This window comes from Petaurus breviceps, unplaced genomic scaffold (assembly GCF_028583685.1).
Source record: "Petaurus breviceps papuanus isolate PSGF00001 unplaced genomic scaffold, PetGlider_PUasm1.0 79, whole genome shotgun sequence".
NCBI classification, from domain to species: Eukaryota; Metazoa; Chordata; class Mammalia; order Diprotodontia; family Petauridae; genus Petaurus; species Petaurus breviceps.
In genome coordinates this window covers 826,269-849,909 of record NW_027186523.1, presented here as the reverse complement: position 1 = coordinate 849,909, position 23,641 = coordinate 826,269, and the positions used below count along the sequence as shown (strand labels likewise).

Genomic DNA, 23,641 nt, shown 5'->3' with positions numbered 1-23,641 from the left:
GTCAGTACTCAAATGGATCTGTGATTTCCTCAGTGTGTTCCCATAAGCAGTGTGGAGAGCATCCCATGCATAGTAACCCATCCTATTGAACTCTTGACCATATCTTCCTCCATATTGACCAAAGAATATCAAATCTTTATTGAATTATTCAAAATAAAGGCAGTTTTTCAGCACTAGTGTATAAAAGATAATATTCACTAAATTTTAATTGCTATAAAATTTGAATTATCAAAAAACCCAGTGGAACAAAGAAGTGCCAAAATAGTTTAATCATGGGATAGGATAAATAACTAGCATTTGTGTAGCACTTTATGGTTTGAAAAACTTTTTTATAGTTACTATCTTATTTTATCCTCACAAAATTCATTGAAGTAGGTGCTATTATTGGACTCCTCATTTTATAGCTGGGCAAATTGAGGTTCTAAGAAGTTAAGTGATATGTCCATAGCTGACAAGTAATTGAAGCAAGATTTGAACCTGTCTTCTTGGCTCCTGGTCCGATACTCTGTTGTACCACACTGAACCTCATTAACTATAAATTTAAGAAAATCTCGAAGTCTCAAACTCAGAAGCATTGAAGCAAATGTTTTATTTTGTTTTTCAAGTGAAGAAACCACAATTTTTTCCCAAATTTTACCATTTGTTGTTTCTTACTATTTTCACTCCTTCTGAGTTATTCACAGTGTAGATAAATCAGTGCTTCAGCCATAGGAAGATAAAAAATTGAGATTAGATGGTAAAACAGAAGTTCTGTTGGCTTCATTAACATTGTTGAGAATCTGACTTTGGGAATCAGAGATTCCTTACTATTGTCATCTATACCCCTGTTGTAGACTTCAATTCACCTTGTCATACTTGTTCTTTTCATAAGCATCATTCATTATCATCATCCATTTTACTCAATGTATTGCTCATCCAACCTCATTTCATAATCTATACATTATGAATTCTTAATTCTATTTTTTTCCCTTTGCAAATTGGCAAGCTGATCTCTTGAGTGGCATTAATTTTCATTAAACCCAGCATTCTGGGGCTGTCAGCACATTGTCTTTTTGTTTTGTTTTTTTAAAAGGAAGGTTTGAAAAACTTCACCAACCATTTATTTTTTATTTGAACTTTGCATAGCACATTTTTCATTATATTGGTAAATACCTATGGTGAGCATGTGTTCCTGTTTTGTGACTCACTTTTGATATTAACAACCAGAGAATTACTGAACAGTTATCTCTTTAGTTGCTTCTATCAAGGGATCGTGTGTAATTTTTAACATATTCATGAGACATGTTGTTGGATGTAAGGCTACATTCTAAAAAAATCAAATACTTTAAAAAAAAATCAGCCATCAGATATAGTAGGCTCTTATATTTTCTGTATGACTTGGTCAGTTTGTGGCCAAAGATTTATGGATAATTATCTGCAAAATTAACTTACCTCAGTGTTGTTGTAAGGATCAAATGATGTAATATCCACAGTACTTTGCTATATAAATGCTGTTTACTATTATTACAAAAGCCTATCTGTTCCTATCTCACATTTTCACCCTTGATATATACATAAAATATTCTCATTAAGATTTTAGAAAGATGAGAAAAGGAGGTATATCGGCTTTGCCTTGATGTATTCTCATATGCTCCCCCCCCCTTTTTTGGTAATCCAGCCTGTGAGGTCTTTCATCCTTTTGTAGTATCTTGAAAATCATTCCTTGATACTTTTGAAATGCATTGGCTCCAGGATGTTTTCCCTCTGTACATATTAGGTTCACCTGTTCTTTGTGATGGAGAGATCTAGAGACACCTGTTATCTGCTTGAATACCATTTCCATTTCTTCTTACTGAGCATTAGTTTCAATATTGAAGTGTTGTAGTTCTGTGATAGCTTCAGTGTTATTGAGAATTAATAATAGATGACTAGAGAAATGCTGCTAGATCTGTTCCATTTCATATTTGTTTCTTGTCCTGACAATTTCATCTATAAACGGTTAGGATGATCTTTAGAAAAATTCTTATCTTTAAAGCTAACTGTCTCTTTGTTCCTCTCCCTATTTCCCTCTGCCCTTTTCTCCCTGTCCCTCTTCTTCCTTTTTCTCCTCTTCTCCCTTTGTCTTTTTGTCTCCCTCTTTCCATATCCTCTGTCTCTAGCTCTTAACATTTCTTTCTTTCATTCCTTTTCCCTCTCACTTTCTCTCTCCCTCTCTTCCTGTCTTTTGTTTTATTGCCTAAGATAGAAGGGTACATACAGCAGAGTTCAGCATTGTGGGTTTATGTGGGCCATGCCAGCAGCTAAATGATGATCCAATCTGATATTTGTTTACCTTCATTTTTCTTATGATAGTATAAAGGCTAGGGGAAATGAAGAGAGAGAATTTAACCATTTAGATTGATTAGGACTCTTTTCTTAGATGATGCTGACTTGACAGTGTTTTCTTTGCCTCTGTCACTCTCATGTAAAAATGGAGGTAGTTCAAAACAGAAATGTAACTTGGCAGATAAATTCCAGTGGTAGGTTTCTAATGAAACATTTGTTCCTAGAAAATGCAAATCTGTGATTTCTTAATATTGAATTGATTACCTAGTTCAGTTCTGTTGATTACCTAGTTCAGTTCTGAAATGCAATAGTAATAAGTTACTACTCATTAAGTAACCATGTAAGTTGTTACTTAATCAGGAATAATTTGTAATTTTTGATAGGTAGGAAATTCTAGTTATAAATAAAAAAAATTTCCTAGACAATACAAAAATTTAGCCTCTTTTGACCCTGGCCTTATATATTAGTGGGAAAAATTGAAAGACCACTGAGTACTCTTTTCTAGGAGTACCCAGTGATGATTCTTTCTTTAAAAAAAAAAATCCTATCCAGAAATGCCATTTTTGTTGTTGTTTTATTTTAAATGTTCAAATCGTTCAAAGGTTGAATCATGTAATTAAGAACGATCCTTAAATGATCATCAGTTTAAGCAGAGTAACTCCCCACCACCACCCTAGATTTTTACTGGTCTCTGACTGTCATTCTTCAAAAAATAATTTGAGGCTTTTATTGTTCTCTTAGACCTAGTCTATCAACCACTATTTATTAAGGTCTTACTGTGTGTCAGACACTGCTAAGTGCCTAGAATATCAATATAAGGAGGGAGGGAGAGAGAGAGAGGAAAGGGGGTGGGATGGGTAGGGTGGGCCTGTCTTCAAGGAGTTTACATTCTAATGGGAAATATAGGAAGCTGAAAAGGGGTTGGGGGAGGGCTGAGGTACTGGACACAGCTGTGGGCATTACTGTTTTTCTAGTTTATATAGTAAACCTTTTCTAGTTTGGTTGGAATGGCATTGAATAAGTAAATTAATTGAAGTAGTAATGTCATTTTTATTGTATTGACTTGGCCTACTCATGAGTAGTTAATTTCTCTCCATTTATTAGGTTGGTCTTTATTTGTGTAAAGAATGTTTTGTAGTTATATTCATATAGTTACTATGTGTCTTTATAGATAGACTCCCAAGTACTTTATATGTTCTGAAATAAATTTAAATGTAATCTCTCTTTTTTTCTTGTTCTTCCTGGTTTTTTGTTGATAACACTTCAACTTTGCTGAAGTTATTAAATATTTGATTCTTTTAGTTGAATCTCTAAGGTTCTCTGGTCATCATTTTGTTTCTTCTTTGCCAATGCTTAGTCCCTTAATTTTTTTCTTATAGCTTTTCCTAGCATTTCCAGTACTATATCAAAGAGTAGCTTTGACAATGGATATCTTTGTTTTACTTTTGACCTTATTAGAAAGGACTCTACTTTATCCATAGTTGGAATATAAGATGTAAATAATAAGCTGTAGCATCAGTGCAGTATTCATAGTGCCCACTGTCACTATAAATATACCTGCATGGTGCTTGATCACAAAATATAACAGACTCTCCATATATAAGATAGAAGCAAAACATTTAGTCAGACACTAGAAGACCAAATCCCAACACCAGGAAACCGAATCCATCATAGCAACGTAGAAGTTAATGCACCACAGTGTAGCAGAGAGCCATACCATCTTTTAGCCTTCCCATAAACCAACACAAGACCAATGTTTACTCACAAGCCTATCTGTCTCCCTTGGAAATGTCCTCTCCTCCCAATTGTCTATTTTGCTCTGACTCCCAGCTTCCTATGGGCTCTGTTCTACCCTTCAGCAAACTCTTCCTACCACAGGCTCCATGTGACCACATTCAGCCTATTAGGGGGCAGAGTATATTTTCAAAGCAGAGAAGGTTTTCAAATTTCCTTAGGCTTCTTAAAGGGCAGGGAAGATCTTCAAATTCCCATTACCTTTACATAAGCTAGTTCATTTTTCTGTGGAGACACTACTTATTATTTCCCTTGGTATTATTATTAGGAAAGGGATACTGATGATAAAATTCTGGGTTAGACCAGGATAGACCAGATTATATATAATGAATAGTATTTTAGACATTTTCTAGACACACACAAAACACACACACATTCAAACATATTCCTCCTTACTGGAAATACCCTCAAGTGTCAGGGAAAGGGGCATAATGGGAAATGCTACCTTACTTTTGACGAGGTTGGACTTCAGGATCATTCATGCTAGTTGATTGATATTAACTGTTTGGGAATTACTGATCAAATTCACATACCACATGCCATTATAAAAATTAAAAAATTTTTCCTATTTCCCTTCAAAGTACCTTTCAAATAAGTGCTGTGAACTTTTTTTTTGCAAAATGAGTTGTTTTCACTTTTTAGACTTTAGTAGATAGACTATTTTTTAACTATCCCTCTCTACCTGCCCCCCCCTTTTTTACTTATTGCTATTTCAGTTTATCTCCTTAGACACTGACCCCCCTTCTCTAACTTTTTTCCCCATGGATTTTGTCTTTTAATCCTATTTCCATTTGTTGACTTATTACATTCTTTGTTATTATTGTAATTTTTCTAAAACTAGATTGTGTCATTATAAGTAGATATATTTCCTGAGTATACCTTGTTTTGTGTTTCTCTAAAGAGCCCATTATAATTTTTTATAGGCCTTAAGATTTCATTGGCCTAGGAAAGTTCTAGTGAAGAACTCTTTCTACCAGTGCCTATTACCCTGGCTCTACAAATTTTAGTCTTAGACAGCTGTTTGGCACACTGACTTAAATCTGACTTCAAGGTCATTTCTGTACCCACTTTGCCATGCTGTCTCTCAAATTTACGTATGAAATATTTATTTGGTTTGGTTTTGCACTAAAGATTTTGCTAGGATTTCCAGCAATGTATTAAATAGTAGTGTTGACAATGGATATCTTTGCTTTACCCTTGACCTTATTGGAAAGGACTCTAGTTTATCCACAATTGGAGTATAAGAAGTAAATAATAAGGTAGTCTCTTTTTCTGTGGAGACACTACTTACTGTTTTCCTTGGTAAAAAAAAAAATACCCATTTTTATCTCCTAACCTTCGTTTCATAAAGGTATTATATAATGAACAGAAAAAAGATGCTATTTTATATTAAGCATCTGAGCTAACATTGTTCATATTGTCTTATCAGAACACCTGGAGAGTGCAAGTTCTAACTCAGGTATACCAGCTGCACAGAGAGGTGAGTTTGTCTCATTAAGCCAATAGTCACCAAAGATGTGAAGTCCTAGGTTAATGGTGAATATGATTACAGTTGTCTGAAAAACACATTGAACGTGGAACTGGACAATAGCTTTTCAAAAAAGTAAAATCTTGACTTTGGGCTGCTTAATAGTTGTTTTTGTCTTGAAATGGTAAGAGGAATTCTTTCTAATTTTTAAATGTAGAGACAGAAATTTTCTTGCTTGGATATTGTCAGAGAATGTTAGTTAGCAAAACCAGAAGTAGAAGTAGAGTTTTAGCTAGACTAAACCTTGACTTTTATAATACTAGTAGTCTGTCCTTTGGAAAATATTTTTCTTTTGTCCCTTATTTTTTTCCCTCTACTTCTCATTCTGGTGAAGTTAATTTTAATTTTAGATACAAATTAGGGAAAATAATTATTGGCAATATCTTGGAAAGGTAATTTTTCAGCAGCTCTCTCTGAAAAAATTCCTAAAAGTAACTTAGGACTAAAATAACTAAAAATATCATAAAAATAGGAAGTATGGGAAGAAGTTAGTTGAAGAAAGAATATTACTTACGTAGTTTAAAATCTATGTTTCTCTAGCTCTGATTTCTCTAAAATATCACACACATTTGTGACATCACCATAAAAACTCAACCAACTAATTAAAATCTTGGTTTTGGAAAAACTAGTGTCTGAAAGCTCAACTTAAAAGAAACCACCTATCTTAACTGACTGGGAAAAGGTTCATTCTTTTTTCTTAGATACAGTTAATTGCTTCATCAGAAGGACTGTTGTGACGAACAAGACACGTCATCCATATTTTTCTTTGTTTTTTTTTCTTTTGTTTTCTGTCTGTGTTTTCAGCGACATCAGTTGATTACAGTTCCTTTGCAGACAGATGCAACAGCTGGATAGAGCTCATTAAACTGAAAGCTCAGACCATAAGACGTGGATCAATTAAGACAAGTAGGCGGATGTTTCTACCACATTATGATGACATTCTGAGAAGCATATCTCTGATTTCCTAGTGGTGAAGGCTGGACTTTACTACCCAGTAATAACATTGCCAATCAAATGTATATATCAGAGTGTGAAAGCTGCAGACACTAATGGCCATTTTAACAAATATTATAGTTAGATTTTTTAGGGCTTAATAATTTAAAATGTAAGATTCATTTTTTTTTAAGTTTTTGACTTTATGAAAGTGCTAACAAAAGTATATAAATAGGTACATACAATAGGGAAAAGAAAATAAATTGCTCAATTTTTGAAGAGGCTTTTTACTCTGTAGGACTTTAATGTGCCATTTAGTAAATGACACCCACCATGATATGAGAAGACTTCCAGAAAAGCAATCAGCTAACTCTTCCCTTACTGGTAAAATCAGGTTCATTCCATGTATGTCCTTTAATACCCAAAACATATATTGGTGTAGTTAGATATGTTTTTGTGAAAAATCAGTTAAAATCACTTACAGGACAGGCAATATCATTTATGATGTTAAATTATGAGTTCATTAACCACAGGTCTGATTTAAAAAAAAGACAAAACATTATAATTAATAGTATCTACAGACACTGATGAAGACTTCTGATAAAATGGAAAAAAAAACTGTACTGGTAAATGTAACAACTTTCACACTCTTATAATAATTTGTTTCTACAGCAGATAATTGTTAAAGCTCTGCCACTTTTTCTTTTTCTTCACTTTGTAACTGATCATTGTGTGTGTAGCTACATTGCATCACTATTTTCTTTTGCAGGAATGTCATTTGCCTTCCCAAAGAATTTCATTGCAACTTTCCTCTTGTATTTTCTCTCTATTTTCAGTTGCATGTAGTGCATGATAATGTCTTTTCTTTCATGACATGGCTTAGCTTCACAGACAGCTGAATGTTGTTACACAACTACTTGGAAACCATGCAGAAGATTGATCTAAGAGCTGTCATTTGATCTAAAGACTTCTTTTCTTTCCTGAATTTTAGCTGTGTCAGTTGAGAAAGCAAGCCCATTGACTGAAGGACATTTCCGGCAACGTTCTGCTCCTGCGTGTGCAAATTCCACAGTCGGTGTAGTTAAGATGACACCCCTTTCTTTCATTCCTGGGGCAAAAATAACAAAATATCTTGGTATAATTAATATGTTTTTTATACGGGAAACCACTTCTTTACGTGAGGTGAGGTCCATACACATTATTGTTTTCATTTTGCTAATTTATATTAAGCAAACTATTTTAAAAATTACAAATTATTTCCAAATAATTACAAATTATCTCCAAAAAGGAGATGACTACACTACTGTGTTATTGTCCATGGAAATTTATATGTTATAAGTGAAGTAGTATATTAATGTGACATTTTGGGCACTTCTCTTATAAATTCTCTTGTATGGATTTTCATGCATACCTGCTTAATAGATATCTCCTCTTTGTAATAGCTACTGTGATTACAGAATTCTAGTTTATTTAGTTTTGTCTGTGTTTTAAATTTGTTATTAAACGTTCCTAGACTTAATTACTTAGGATAATTACATAAATTCATCCAAGTTTAATGAAAAGTTTTGGTGTTATTCTATGATGGCATGCCTTACTTGTAAGTAATAGGTAGTTTCTGAGATGTTTAATGTAAATTTGATCATTTTTTTCTATGTATTGCAATTTTCTGTCTAAAATGATTCATTTTGTATCACTCAATAGGCATCTCTTATGTGCTAAGCATTGGGCTAAACACTGAAGATAACAAAGACATAAATGAAATAGTCCCTATCCTCAAGCTTACATTCTTTTGAAAGAGACAAAATTTGCACATATACATATATACAGAATGTATACAAAAATAAATATTTTTGGAGAGAGGGAACTAATTGCTAGGGGAATCTGCAGAGATTTCCTGTAGATGATTCTTGAGCATAATCTTTGAAATAAGGGATTCTAAGAGACAAAGGTGAGGAGAAAGTGCATTCTAGATTTGGGAGGCATCCAGTGCAACATCATGGAAACAGGAGATGAAATAATATGTTTGATGAACAGAGAGGACAGTTTGCCTAGCTCCTAAAGAGAAACAATGTATAATAAGATTGAGAAGGTACATTAAGTTCAGATTAAAAGCTGCACAGTAGAGATTATGTGTTATCTTAGAGGCAATAGATCACATTGAGTTGAACAGTAATATGTTAAAACCTGTAGTCAAGTAAGATCATTTTGGCAGCTGTGTAGAAGTTAGATTGGAGTGAGGAATGTTTTGAGACAAGGAGAGGCTATTAGGAAGCTGTTGCCATTGTTCAGATGAGACAAAATGATGACTTGAACTAAAGTGGTGGCTTCTATAAGTAGTGAGAAAGGCTTGTATGGTATAGTTTGGTGATAGAAACGGTAAGATTTGGTGACTGATAAAAAATTGATAAGAGATGGAAAGATAAGGATAGAAGCCAGATTATAAAGGTTGGAAAGTGTGTGACAGGAGAGGAAGTAGAGGTAGTGAGTATATAGATATCTTTTTCCTTCAGTTTAGCTATGAACGAGAGGAAAAGATATACCAGATAATAGTTAATTTTGCTTTCTTTGCTTCCAAAACTTTGTATCCTCTTATGAAGATATTATTAAGGTTTCCAGTGCTAAGGTAAGCATGGTAGATATTCCAGTGTCATATATGCCCTTTCCTTCTACTGCAGGAAACAAAATGTGTCTATCATTTTTTAAGATCATTAAATTAATGGGGTTCATGGTAGTCAGGAAGACCTGAGTTCAAAATCAGCCTCAAATAGGAACTAGCTATGTGACCCTGGGCAAATCACTTAACCTTGTTTGCCTCACCTGTAAAATGAGCTAGAGAAGAAAATGGCAAACCATTCCAGTATCTTTACCAAGAAATTCTCAAAAGAGGTCACAAAGAGTCAGACACAACTGAAATGACTGATCAACAACAAAAGATTGAAGAAAAAAAAAAGAACATGTAAGATCTCTGTTATCTAAATCAACTGACCTAGAAAACAGGTCAAGGGGAAATAATTTAAGGGTCATTGGATTCCCAAGATTAAAAAAAAAAAAACCCTGGACACCAAACTTTCCAGCTATATTAGAACCAGAGGACAGTTGGAAAAGAATCAGCTAATTCCTTCTGAAAGGAACCCTAAAAGGAAAAATCTTAAAAATGTTAGCCAACATCTATAGTTTCCAAGTCAAAGAAAGACTACAAGCATCTGGAAGGAAGCACTTTAAATACTAAGGAACTACAGTCTGGATCACAAATGAGAGATTTTGAAATACAGTATTGTAGTGTTCAAAAAGGCAAAAGATCTTATAACAAAGAATAACTTACCCTTCATAGCTGAGTATAATCCTACAGAAAAAAAAAACTAATCTTTAATGGAATAAAGGATAGAGACCAGAGCTGAATAGGAACATTGAAATACAGACACGAGTCAAGAGAAATCTAATCTATTTGAACAATTGGAAAGAACTCCATGGTTTCTCATAGAAAATGGTAAGGGGAGTAGACAGCTGATAAACCTTGATATTTTAAACAAAGATGAACATATGTGTACACGCAAATAATTTTATGTATAATATCATCAAATTCAACAAGGAAACAAATGGAGATAGGAAATAAGTGAGTAATAAGTGAGTAATATCAGGGAAAGGACAATTGCAAGCAAAATAAACTTCCTCATTCTTAAGGGGGTAGGGGGAGAATCAAAAAGGGAGGTAAAAGGAACTAGGATCTAAGGAGGTGCCTTAGGGTTCCCTCTTAGACAATTGGGGAGTGGTTGAACAAATTGTAGCATTTGAATGTAATAGAATATTATTATTTGAATGACAAAAGATGATCTCAAAGAATCCTTAGTGGTGTGAACTAATAGAGCGAAATGAATAGAGCTGGGAGAACAATTTTTAAAAAGATAGCGAAAGATTTAAGAACTTTGATCAATGAAATGGCCAGCCATGTCTCCATAGGATCTATGATTAAGAATCTTACCTACCTCCTGACAGAGAGGTGATGGACACAAGGTGAAGAGCCATACATTTGTGGGTATGGGCACCATGCAGATGCATTTTGTACAACTTTGTTTATTTGTTACACTTTTTTTTTTCTTTTCTCTTTCAGTTTTTAATTGGGGGGAGAGTTAGTGAGAGAGATTAGTATTGGTGCCCTTCCCCCCCTCCCCAGTCCCCCAAAGAGGTCGATAATTTTTTTTTAATGCACAGAGGAGAATAGGATGATTTTGAAAGTAACAGGTAAGATTTGTTGTATCCTTTAAAAAAAGAGTAAGTGTTATGAAATAGAGATTCATAGATTCTACTTTTTGTGTTGTGCTGTGTGCATGGAAATGCTCTTTATTTTGGTGATTGAAAAACTCCCCTCACCTCCCAATAAATGTATTATATGAAGAGGGGAGTGTATTTCAAGCATAGCCTCTGTAAAGGCATGGATAGAGAAGTGGAATGCTGCATATTAAGAACAGCCAGAAGGCCAGTTTGGCTATGCCAAAAAATATTTGAAGGGAAATAATTGATAATAAGGTCAGAATAATAGGTTTATATCAGGTTGTGAAAGACTTCAAATGCCGAACAGAGAATTTTGTATTTTATCAGAGTACTAGTTTATTGAGAAAGGGAAGGAAATGATCAGACTTGAACTAGGAGCTCCAAGGAGGATAGTCAAGGTATAAGGAAGTGAAGGCCTGAACTAGAGTAGTGGCTGTGTGAGGAGGGATAAAAGGATGGATGCAAGATTGTGGAAGTAGGATAAATAAAGCTTGACAACTGATTGGATATGATATCCCATGAAAGTTATTTCAGCATTGACATGGCAGAGTGGTACAAAAGAAGGAAGAGGCTGCTAAGAACTGCCATTATTAGACTGTATAAATACTTGCTTAAATGTTGTAGTCCTAAGTGGGAGGATCTTGTCCAGTATCCAGTGGGTGAACATACAACTTGAAGAACTGGATGTCAGTTTTGCCATTTTCTCAATAAATGAAATCAGGATACAAAAAATTTTTAGCCAAATAGCAGGATGGCACACAAATTTTCCTTGAAGAGGTAAATTAAAGAGGAGGAAGAATTAAGTTTTATTATCTCTGAAATTAAAAGATATGGACCATTTTTAGGGGTGGCTAGGTGACGCAGTAAGTAAAGCACCAGCCCCAGAGTCAGGAGGACCTGAGTTCAGATCCGGTCTCAGACACTTAACACACAAAAAACTAGCCATGTAACCTTGGACAAGTTACTTAACCCCAGTTGCCCTCCAAAAAGGCAAAAAAAAAAAAAGATATGGACCATTTTTTTCGTGAAACACTAGGTCCATCTTATGTTGCCTTGACCATGATGAACATTTGAAGAAAAGACTAATGAAGGCAATTTTAACTCTGTCCCAAAGGATGTGAAGGTAGAGAGATGATACAAAGAACTTAATAAACTTGTTACATTAAGTTGTATAATGTCATAAACCTAGAGTTGTAGGGCCCTCACAGGCCATCCAGTCCAGTCCCTCGTTTTATAGATGAAGAAATTGAAGTGACTTATGACGTTTCTTCTCACAAATAGCATCAGAGACGGGATTCCGATCTACATCTTCTGAGGCCAGAACCAGTACTCTTCCCACTCTGCTACTTCAAAGATGGCAAGAAGGAAGCATGACAAAATAAAAACGTGAAAATATGATTTATGTTTAAGAAACAAAATGGGCCAGATGTTTTCAGACCATACAGAAGCTTTCAGACTATACAGTATTAAAATCGGTAGGAACTGAACGTGGTGAGCACCAAATAGCAAGATGAAATTCTTTATGCCTCAACAAGAAGTTACTGATTAGTAATTTGGAAGTCACTTCTAAATCAGTGGTCTGTGTACAGTCAGCCTATCAACTAGTAAGTAATCAAGATACGTTTGATCAAAATCAGTATCAAATTTAATGAATTGTAGCAACTGAACTCAGAACTCTTTAAGCAATCACTTGATGCCCTAAAAAGAGAAGTCAGTGTTCTAGCACCATTTCCTAAGGAAATTCAGTTGATGCACATCAGAATGATAATGGAACCAAAAGAGGTTCAGAACTGTCTTAACTCTCAAATACTTGAGTTGTTTGCAAAGCTGAGAGAAATGGAAGTTGTAGATGATGCTGGTTTAGAATAAAAACTCATTAGAAATGAGTTATCACTAGTATCTCATCATTAGGAACATTGGAAGGAAAAACAGGTTTACAGAAAGTTTGTTGAATGGACACTTTAAAGACATTACATCCCTAATGTATCTAAAAATGGAATCGGAGGGTAAAAAATGGGTGAAAAGTAGACAGCATCTATAAGGATTTCTTTGATAAACTCTTCTCTGTCTATGACATTGGTGCCATATTTGGGCCTTAACATCACAATTTCTATTGTGTGAGAAAGTAGGAAAGAAAAAATGAAAAGAACAGCTAAACTAGACCCAAGTTTATAACAAGGAAATCTATGTAACTAGCAACATGTTAATTACTTTTGGTGAAAGTCTCCAAGTGTTTCTGATGGGTCAGGTTATACTGATTACATCAGGCCTTGGAAGGTGGCACAGCTTCCTAATCAAGTCCATAATCATTCCGATTATGGATAAAAAGGCAGATGGATGAAGATTGCCTGTTGAACAGTGATATTTATTTGGATGGACCTCCCATAGAGCTACATACTTGGTATATAAGGGGTGTTCCAAAAATCTTAGTGTAGTTTTAAGCTATTGAAGTATAAAACTGAACCAAGACTTTTGGTACAAACTTTATATCGTGAATAGACACTGCAGATAGACAGTTAACTCTTCCCATAATTGAATATGCAACATTGGGCTAGACTGCTTTTGAGAAATACTAATATTCATTTAGTGATTATACATGTCTACAAGTCATTGCTACAGTCTCTGAAGACAAAGTTGTACATCCAGCAAAGGATAATGAAGAGACATATGGTAAATATGAATGGACTGCAGCATGCTCACACTAGAGAATTGGACAGAAGTGTCATCGATTAAATTCAATTCAACCAAGCATTTATTCCAAAATAAGGAGTTTATAGTCTGTTGGGAAGGAAAGAAGGAAGCAGTTATTAAGCATCTGCCATGTGCCATGCACTGGATTGTACCCTTCCTCAGAACAACCCTGGTAGGTGGGTGCTGTTCTTATCCTCATTTCGTGGTTGAGGTAACTGAGACAAGCAGGTTAAATGATTTTCCCACAGTCTTATAGCTGGTGTCTTTAGGTAGGATTTGAACTTAGTCTTCCTGACTCTTGAGATTAGCACTCTATCTACTGTGGCTCCTAGTAGCCTCCAAAGGATAGTTTAAAATACAAACTCTAGCATTTAAGGCTCTCTGAAGTGTGGCTGTCACCTCTCTTTTTTTCATGTTATTTGGCCCTTTGGGAACTCCAGATTTAATAAGCATTTATTAAGTGTGTTACGAACACTAGAGAGACAAGGCCAAGAAAGAAAAGTAGGAACTTACATACATCTGGGAGATATGACAGAGATAAGGAAACATAAGGGAATTTGAGGGGAAGAGCACTAACAGGTAGGGGACCAATGAAAGTTCCTGTAGGAGGGGCCACTTGAGCCAAGCCTTGAAGGAAACAAAGGAAACATACCACGAAAGTATGATTGGCTCAGTTGTTTATGGTTTTACTCTATAGGGATAAACTTTGTAATAATAAGTTCCATAAATATTTATGAAAAATCTACTGTGTATATAGGACTGTTAGGTTCTTACAAGCTTCTTACAGTCTTAGAGATAAGGTAGCACAGTTGAAAGATCACTGAACTTAGAATTGTAGGACCTGAGTTAAAATCCCAGCTCTTCGACCTCACTGGGCCGCAGTGTCTTTATCTATAAAATGAGAGGACTGAACTAGATAACTTCTGTGGAAGCTTTAAGCTCTAAATCTATAATCCCTTCTCTCTGAGAAGCAGGAGTAAGGAGATGCTGCATTGCAGGTCTGTAAAGGTAAGAGACTGAATGTTAGTTCAGGGAACAAATAGGTCAGTTTGCCTAGAACCAGGAGTGCATAATAGGGAGTAAGATGAAAGAAGTGGCAGAAGGAAAGCTAGAGCTAGGTTGTGAATGGCTTCAAATCTCAGCCTGAGGAGGTTTCAGTTTCTTTACATGGGGAGTACCGTGGTCAAACCTGTGCTTTGGGAGGATTGTTTGGTAGTTATGTGAAGTATGGATTAGAGAGGAGAGAAACTGTTAGGAAGAGGGAAATTAAAGAGACTGTAGCAATAGTTTGGGCAAAAGGTAAACAGGGTATTGGGCATTGTGAGTGGAAAGAAAGGAAGGTATGCAAGAAATGCCGTGGAATAGATTTGACAGATGTCCCAGACAGAACTGACTCCGTGTCCTGCCTCCATGTTGTCAGACACACTGTCCCTGTTCCTGGAATGCCCTTTCTCCTTATCTCTGTCTTAGTCTCTTTGCCTTCCTCATTCTTCTGAGATGCCACCTCTTCCACGAAGCCTTTTTCAGTTGCTTGTCCTCTCCCTTTTCAGTTTTCCTTGAATTCTCTTTCTTTCTGTATGCACCATAGCCTTCTAGTAAAAATGTAAGCTCTTTGAAGACAGGGACTCTTTTATTTGTATCTTTTTGCTCACATGTCTTACATACAGCAGGAGTTCTTAATGTTTATTTCTATTGCATTATTATTAGAAATGGAGAGTTTCACCTTATTTGGGGATTCCAGTCTTGACTAAGGTGCTTCATCTCCCATTAAGCTTGTTTGACATCTTCCTTCTTTCTTTCCTATTTTAATTTAAAAGCCCTTTCTAGGAAACCAAACCAGTCTTGAAAAGAGAGACTTCCAACCTTTCTTTCATTAGGGGTTTCATTAGCACCAATACCCTGCAAGTAAGATTTGAAAGTTGAAGAGCTCACTTAAAGATCACCTAGTCCAGCCTGTTTTACAAATTAGGAAGCAGGCCCAAAGAGATTTACTGATTTGCCCAAAAGTTGCCTGAAGTGTTTGAATTTCAAAATATAATTGAAAACTTAGTTATTGTAGCATTATGATAATTAATGTTTTGTAATGCATCTAGCACATCTCATACCTACTTTCATATGTATGATATACATATCTTTTTTCCCCCTTAGGAAGGCGGAGTCAGTGGTTTTCTTCATGCTTTTATTGCTGAAGTATTTGCAATGGTGAGAGCTCATGTTGCAGCATTAGGAGGGAATGCAGTTGTCTCCTATATAATGAAGCAGTGTGTGTTTATGGAAAATCCAAACAAAAATCAGGTGAGGTAATGATAAAATTTTACCTACCTTTTTGGTAGAAAAAATATGCTAGTAAAAAATAATTCTGCTTGTAGCTCTGTGTTTTCTGTTGTATAGTACTTTTTTGGTTTATGGCATATGTTATCAATTGTGACCAGGCCTCACCCAGGTACCCTTTGCAACTTCATTGGACATGGAGCTTTCCTTTTACTACTTTGGAAGTTGAACTGATAAAGTCATCGTTTTGCTTTGTCTTATGGCACCTAAAGGTTGGGACAGGAGAGCCAGTGTTACCTTTTCCAAAACTCAAAATTTGACCTCATTTGGGAAAAGATACTCTCCACTGACTGTGTTTGTGGTAAAGGAACACAGCTTCCAGGGGGAAAATTGGGTTTTAATTAGGAAACAGCAAAAAACTTTTGGCAATTCTTTATTTTCTCTTAATAATACTATAATTTTCTTTAATAGTCTTTTTGTTGTCTGTTTCACTTTTAAACTTTCTCACAAATGCCATTTGTTGGCTTTTGAGTGATGATGATGAGAAATAGGTGATGCATTTTTAAAACATTTTTAAAAATCCCTTTGAAATAGAATTGCATTATCAGGGGCAAAAGAAAACCTCATAGAGGATAAATCTGAATCATTGGGTTAGAAATAAGCACTAAGTTTTAGTGCCTAGTTCTGACTATAGGGCTAACAATAATATCAAGCAAATCACTTAATTTCTCAGAGGAGAGGTTTCTTTTACTCAGTTGCACATGCATGTACTATACATGCACATACACATAAAGTTTATGTTCAGTACTTAGTTCTTCACCTTCTTTGAAGCCTACATTTTTGTTGTGCATTGTGTTATATTTTATTTATATAAAAATCATCTTGGTGCTGGGAATTTTTTATATTTTTTTGGTCAGTTTTGGCAGATGCAGATTTGTTTCTAGTATTCTATTGTTTCAGAATAGAAATAGGACCATTCTCTGAAGATGAATATTTATTCAATCTCTTGTGTAATACTCAAGCAGTACTCAGTTGAATTGGTCTTATGGTGTTATTTAGGTTAGAAGGGCTATCTCTCCCAATTAATCACCATTCCCTTAAATAAGTGTTGTTACTCTGAGGAAGAGCTGTTTTGTATCATCAGAAAACATAGCAGAAATGGTCTATGATATAATTTATGCAGATACCTTATATCAAAGCAGATTGCAAACCTTCACTGCTTTAGTAGACTGTTTCATGATTTCCTGTGGGGAAAAAAAAAATCATCATCTGCTGACTGTGCTCTTCTGGTGATGACCTTTCCAAATTTAGCTGTGCTAATTCTTGGACATTACCAGGCCAATATGTTCATATTTTGTAGGATCTGCAAGATCTCATGTGCTGACATAGCTTTTAAGAATCCGAGGTTACCACTAAACTGCAGGGAGGCAGTGGAATATACTGATGTAAAATGCATTTTAAAAGGAGATTTCCCCCACGCACACATTGTTAACCTTGTTTTATTATTTTCTCATGTTGGCAATGTAATGTGTGTTCCTTCTACCTATCACAGTGTCTGCCTGTATTGAATTAATAATGCAGCAAATATTTATGCTGTGTATATAATACAAAAAAAGGGTCCTGAATCCCGTAAGAGAAAGTGGGGGCTGGATATCAAGTAGGCATTCCTAATTCTTTTCTTCTTCAAATTCCTGGATCTTTTTGTGTGTTGTTTTGGTGATTGTCTTGTTTAAGGCAAATGATTAGTATATTTGAAGTTGGGATAAGTGAGAAGAATCAAATAAAAGTACTGCTTGATAAAAAACAAGATAATTTCAGAGAGACAACATATCATCTACCCTCTCCTCTTAGCAGTCTCTAAAGTGCTATCTAACATGCTATCAGGTAGTTGTTACAATGTGATTATTAAATGTGTATCAGCAATAGAAAGTTTTTTCCTTGGAGAGAATTTATTGTAACCAGTTCAATAAACACAGATCAAAGGATTGTGGAACTCTAAGGGAACATAGAGAGAATCTGTTATTATCTCATCATTTTACAGATGCAGACACTGAGGCCCAGAGAGGTTGAGTGACTTGCCACAGTCACATGAATAAATTTCCAGGGACTTGGAACAAGAATCTTGGACCCCAAGCTAGCATTCCTCCCATTCTTTCATCAGCACTGGATGGTTCTGAGCCCTCATTCATAATAGTATTCACTCTGAGGGAATTTTACCCCTTTTCTATTAAATCAATTTTAAACTTTAAATGCAACACAATGCATTGGATATAGTACTGGATTTGGATTCAGGAGAGACATGAGTTCAAATACCATCTCTAATTGTATGACAGTGGGTAGGTTATAGTCTCTCTGAACCTCATTTTCATCAGCTGTAAAATGGGAGAAAATAAGATCTATAGTATTTACCTCATAGGATTTTTGTGCAGCTCAATAAAATATATAAAATGCTTTTTAAAAATTAAAGCAAAATCTAAATGTTAACTGGAAGATGACATTTTCTCATACAAGTTATTTTAATAGTAGTTAGGTTAAATTTGCACTAAGCAGTACACACTTCTTGACCTGGTCCCCCATTCTCACTTTTGAGTTACCTGAAGCTAATTGGGGATTTAAGTGAGGTAGCATGGAAAAATTTTTGGAGTCAAGATAGACCTTTCCCCTCTGACAATTACTATATGACTGTGGGAAAATATGATGGAACAAAGAAAAACATTTTTCTCCAGGAGCTATCAAAAGTTGTATAAAGAGAACAATGCGGATACACGAAAAATTTGTACATAGTGATTTTTAAAGATGGGTATGGGAAGGGGAAGCAAAGGTAATGAAAAGTGAATACAAAAGTATGGCATCGTCTTATAAGAAGGGTACCAGGAGTGTAAGCTGTGCCTGGAAAGGAAAAATAAGGGCAATAAAATTATTTTTTTAAAGCTGTCTTATAGAAAAGAGGAGCATCAAAGAAGGCATAGATATTCCGGTATGGATGAATGAATCACAACAAGTGACTGAGAGAGGAGAGAGAGTGAATTCTTGTTTTGCTTCTTTTCTTTTTTCTACAAGGAGAATAGTCTTTGGACTGAAAAGGCCAGCAAAAATGGCTAAAAAGTCAGGATAAGCAGGGAAAGAGAGTAAGGGAGCACTTAATTGCCCTGCCCTTGATAAGTTCCAATCACTAGGCCTAGGTGAACCGTCCCCTCAGGTAATGAAAGAACTGGTAGGTGTTATTGTTTTTCCATTTCCTATGATCCATGAAAGATCCTGGAGAATTGGAGAGGACTGGAGAAGAGCAAGTGTCCAGTTTTTTTTTAAATGTGAATGGAGGACTTTGCATAGTATATACCAGTCAGCTTAGCTTCAGCTCCTGGCAAAAGTATGAAATGTGTTAGAGGTTTAGTGAACATCTAGAAAAGGAATCAGTAACAGTAAGGTACATGCCAGAGTAGCTCCATTTTCTTTCTTTTTTAATTTTAATTTAATTTTATGTTAGACTCAAATACCAGAACACAAATACAGACTAGAGAAAGGAAATAAAAACATATCATAAACTTAAATATTGGAACTTTAATACAAACTAAGAAAGAAAAATAAGCATGTCATGTGCATAGCAGAACATAAGAGAGCATTCAAAATATGGAACAATAAATTTTCAAGAAAGCCTATGTGATAAATAATACAACGGTATGTTGAGAGCAGTCCACCTTTGCTTCCTTGTGAGTTTTCTTTTGTTCTATGCTGTGCACTTGTTTACTTTGTTTTCCCTCCATCCCCAAGAAGGCTACAATTAAGTTTGGATATGTTTCTCTATAGCTATAGATATATACATACACTTATACATACCGTGTTTCCCTGATAATAAGACACTGTCTTATTAATTTTTTGGACAGAAAAACACCAGAGAGCTTATTTTCAGGGGGGGGCTTATTTTAATGAACATTGACAGCAATTTTAATAAACAGGTAAATGTGAACAAAAAAATGTACCTTTATTCAATAAGCAAATCACTGGGGAAGAACAGGATGACGCGCTCACTGCTGCAGCTCTGATTGGATGCAGCTCGGAGCGCGGCGTGCGTTTCAGCCGGGGGGGGGACGGTGCATACAGAGGGTACCATAATGTAGCGTGTAGCGCAGGGGATCACCTTCACTACAGTAGCAATCTCAATAGGGCTTATTTTCGGGGGAGGGCTTATTTTAGAGGAATCTTACACAGTAATGGGAGGGCTTATTTTCGGGATAGGTCTTATTATCGGGGAAACACGGTATATAGACATATACTTTTCCAAACAAATTCTGCTCCTAATCTTTGTTTTTATATTTGTGTATTTTTCTTGTTTCCTATCCCTCCTGCCTCCTCTTCTGTACTTCTACCCACTACCTTGTCCTCCTGTTACTTGCCTACCCCCCCTCTAAGGATCCCTCCCCTATCCTGTTCCCATAAATATAAACACGCTTCTTTACACTCCTTTTACCTATTAAATCCCTCACCCTCCCCTCTAAAGATCCCTCCCTTGCCCTCTCCTCCCTGCCTATTTCCCTACCATTTTATTTCTTCTTTAGAAGACTTTTATACTCTTGTGTGTGTGTGTGTACATATATATATATATATATATATATATATAGTTCCCTCTTGAATCTGTTCCTGATGAAAGTAGGTTACCAGAACTACCAGCCATCCTCCCCCATTTAATTCCTCTGTATCAATTCTTCCTCTTGCACATGATTTGTATAAAATAATTATTCTTCTTAGCTGTTCCTAAATGGTTTTTTAAAATTCATATCATACTCAGGTTTGCTCCAATCTTTTTTATGAGCTACCCGATTATTAATAGGAATCGTAGACATATGTTTTACATTTTACATAAAAAGTGAACAGTCTGTCCTTATTGAATCACTTATAATCAGTCTTTGATGTGTACCTCATATTTCTCTTCAGCCCCATTTTCTTTTTTGACAGGTTTTCTATATTAATGGATCAGGGAAATGCCATGGATATAGTTCCTCGAGAATATATACAACATTTGATAGTATCTAATGCTTTAATAATGGAAAGGTGGAAATATATGACCTAGACTAGTTATAAGTATATTTAGAACCTGTTCAGTGGCGGGGCCCAAAAAGTGGTCATTAATGGTTTCATATAAAGTTGGAAAATTGTCTTCAACAGAGTGCCTCAGGAGTTTGTCTTTAGCCCTGTGGTCTTTAACATTTTTATCTATTAATTAAAGATATAGGTGGCATGCTTATCAGATTTTCAGATGACAGAATTTGGGATAGCTAAAATGCTGGATAAGAGGTTCTAAAACTGACAGATTAGAATGAATGGTGGGTCAGATCTAGTAAGATTTAAGTTTGATATAGATAATATCTTATAATTGTGTTCAAATTAAAATTACAAGATCGTTAGAGGTATGGCTAGAAAGCACTTCATCTGAAAAAAACTCAAGATTTTAGTGAACTGAAAGCTCTTTATAAACGAATAATACAGCAGTAGAGATATGGCAGAATAGAAAGTTAATCTTAGGTTGATTAAGAAAGGCATAATGTCTAGGACTAGGGACCTGATTACCTCTTCAGCTATTGTCCTGGTCATACCACAGAAGTTGCAGAGGCAAATTTAGGCTTGATGTTAGGAAAGATTTCCTAATGATTAGAGCTATTTGTCTGTGAAGCGGCTTGAAGGACAGCATGTTAAAGAGAAGCAATGTGGTACAGTTGAAGGAGTGTTGGATTAAGAGCCAGAAGACCTTGGTTCAAATACCATCTCTGCAACTTGCCACCTATGTGACTTTAGGCAATTTGATTAACTGCTCTGGGCCTCTGTTTTTCTCATCAGAAAAATGAAGAAATTGGATTAGATGAATTAGAATGGATTAAATGATCTCCAAGGACCCTTCCACCTCTGATTTTATGAGCCTATGGTCAAGAAATACTGGATTCTTCTTCACTGACAGGCTTCTTCAAGCCAAGGCTAGATGACCATTTGTCCAACATGTTGGCCTTTGTCCTTTCCAAGTTCAAAATTTTATGATTTAGTTTGGTCAGCTCATATAAACCTCTCTAACTCAGTTTCCTTATTTATAAATGGAGAATATTAATACTTGTAGCGTCTTCTTCTGAGGATTGTTATAAAGCTCAGTTGAGATAATATATATGAAGTACTTTGCAGATTTTGCAAAGCAGAAGAATTCTCATATTTGTTGGTTTTGTGATCGATTATTTTCTGTTGCACTTACAGGCACAATGTCTAATAAACGTAAGTGGCGATGCGGTGATTTTTGTACGTGAATCTGAATTAGAAATTATATCAGCTCAACAACCCATTGCCAGCTGCCAGCCTGCGTGCAGTGGAGGAGAAATTGCTACCTGAGAAAAACCAAAAGAAAAAATCGGTGCTTGTTGTAAGGTGTCTGCCCACTTCTTCAGAGTTTTGGTCCTTCTAGGATTTTAAAAAGTAGAGCTTAACATGAGACAATCAAGAAAGGTGTGATGGAGAAGAATTCTCTAATCCTTTAATTTTGCCTGCACAGTCTAGACAATAAGTTTATTGACGTTAGAATTTGTGAAGAAAAATGGCATAGAACTATTGAAGAAAAGATGCAACCTACTTGTGAAATTAGCTGTTTTTTAATAAATATAGAGCTCCACATGCCATTTTTAAATAAAGTGTGTTCATTTGGAAGAAATCATTTAAAAACAAAAAAAACAACTAAACCCCAGAACATAATCAGAAAACTAGGACAGTTAACTCTGGTATAATTTCAAAATAAGCACTAAATTCACAAATGTATTTAAAATATGTGAGGAAAAACTTTAGCTAGTGGAAATTAGGAAAGGTAACTAAAACTACACGAAGTTGAGTTTACTCATGTTTTATTTTGTTCAACAATTTGATGACTACTGCATAAAGAGCAAGGAAGGCTCTTTAAGTCTTGTAATTTGCAGTTAGTTATAGGGCTATAATTAACACGTTAAAAAATAATTTTTATCAGCGCTGAGTCATTTCAGTATGTTTCCATGCTGCTTTTTTGTCATTCAAATAAGAAAAACATCTTATACTTTAATAACTTGTTGTACCAAGCTGTTTCTTAATTCCACAAATGCTAACTTTGGAATTTCAGATATAAAATACTAGTGAAATTCCTTTATTGCAGGTTCAGTCTAATTTTGTCTAAATTTAGACATACTTCATTCAATGAAATAGGAAAGTCAGTTTCTAAGAACACTCTAGCCTTTTATTGAATAATAAACGGTGCTTTAGAATATAATATACGAGTGAGTTCAGATAGCATTTGACCTGGAATTTGTAAGTGTAACTTGAATGTAAATATTACATTGCATTTTCACATAGGAATAATATTTTTTCCATCAATGCCAAATACCCACTGTAAGTGAATTTTTTTCAAAAATCACATTTCTCCTTTGCACAATAAAATTTCTATACAAAACTTACTTGCTTTGGTGTTTCAAGTGAACAGTGTTAAAGAATTAACCATCTTTTCTTTGAATCATCATGTGTCAAGATTTTTTTGTATTTCTACTTTAATTTTATTTTTCAAATAAAAATTTTTTAAAAACAATGCAGACATGAATATCACTGAAGTCCTTTTGCTTCTAGAGCCTAGTGTATTTTGATTCATTCTTTAAGTAAAATTCTTGTTCTGATTTGTAAGCAATATAAACATTACTAGTTTTGTGACATCAGAATTATTAATCAAATATTTTCTTCACAGGTATATTGTGGTATCTTCCTTTTCTTTCATTGGGTTCTTGGGTTTGCTTTTGAAAAGTAATGCCCTTATTTTAAAACCTTGATGTTATTTTTTCTTAAAAGGGACAATTTAAAAAAAAAAAA

General features: G+C 35.1%; 1 protein-coding gene across 18 annotated transcripts in view; it reads left to right on the top strand.

The window, feature by feature from the left end:
- Nucleotides 1–23,368, top strand: part of LOC138175780 (C2 domain-containing protein 5-like) — a 133,542-nt gene extending 110,174 nt beyond the window's left edge. For 13 of the 18 annotated variants that reach the window (XM_069106245.1, XM_069106252.1, XM_069106253.1 and 10 more), the window contains 5 exons: nt 5,528–5,578; nt 6,431–6,532; nt 7,551–7,741; nt 15,668–15,814; nt 22,025–23,368. In XM_069106245.1, the coding sequence (XP_068962346.1) occupies nt 5,528–5,578; nt 6,431–6,532; nt 7,551–7,741; nt 15,668–15,814; nt 22,025–22,156 (623 nt within the window). In that variant the 3' untranslated portion in view covers nt 22,157–23,368. The remainder of the gene's footprint in view (nt 1–5,527; nt 5,579–6,430; nt 6,533–7,550; nt 7,742–15,667; nt 15,815–22,024) is intronic. The other 5 variants (XM_069106261.1, XM_069106260.1, XM_069106262.1 and 2 more) reach the window with 1 other exon arrangement.
- The last annotated feature ends 273 nt before the right edge of the window (nt 23,369–23,641 follow it).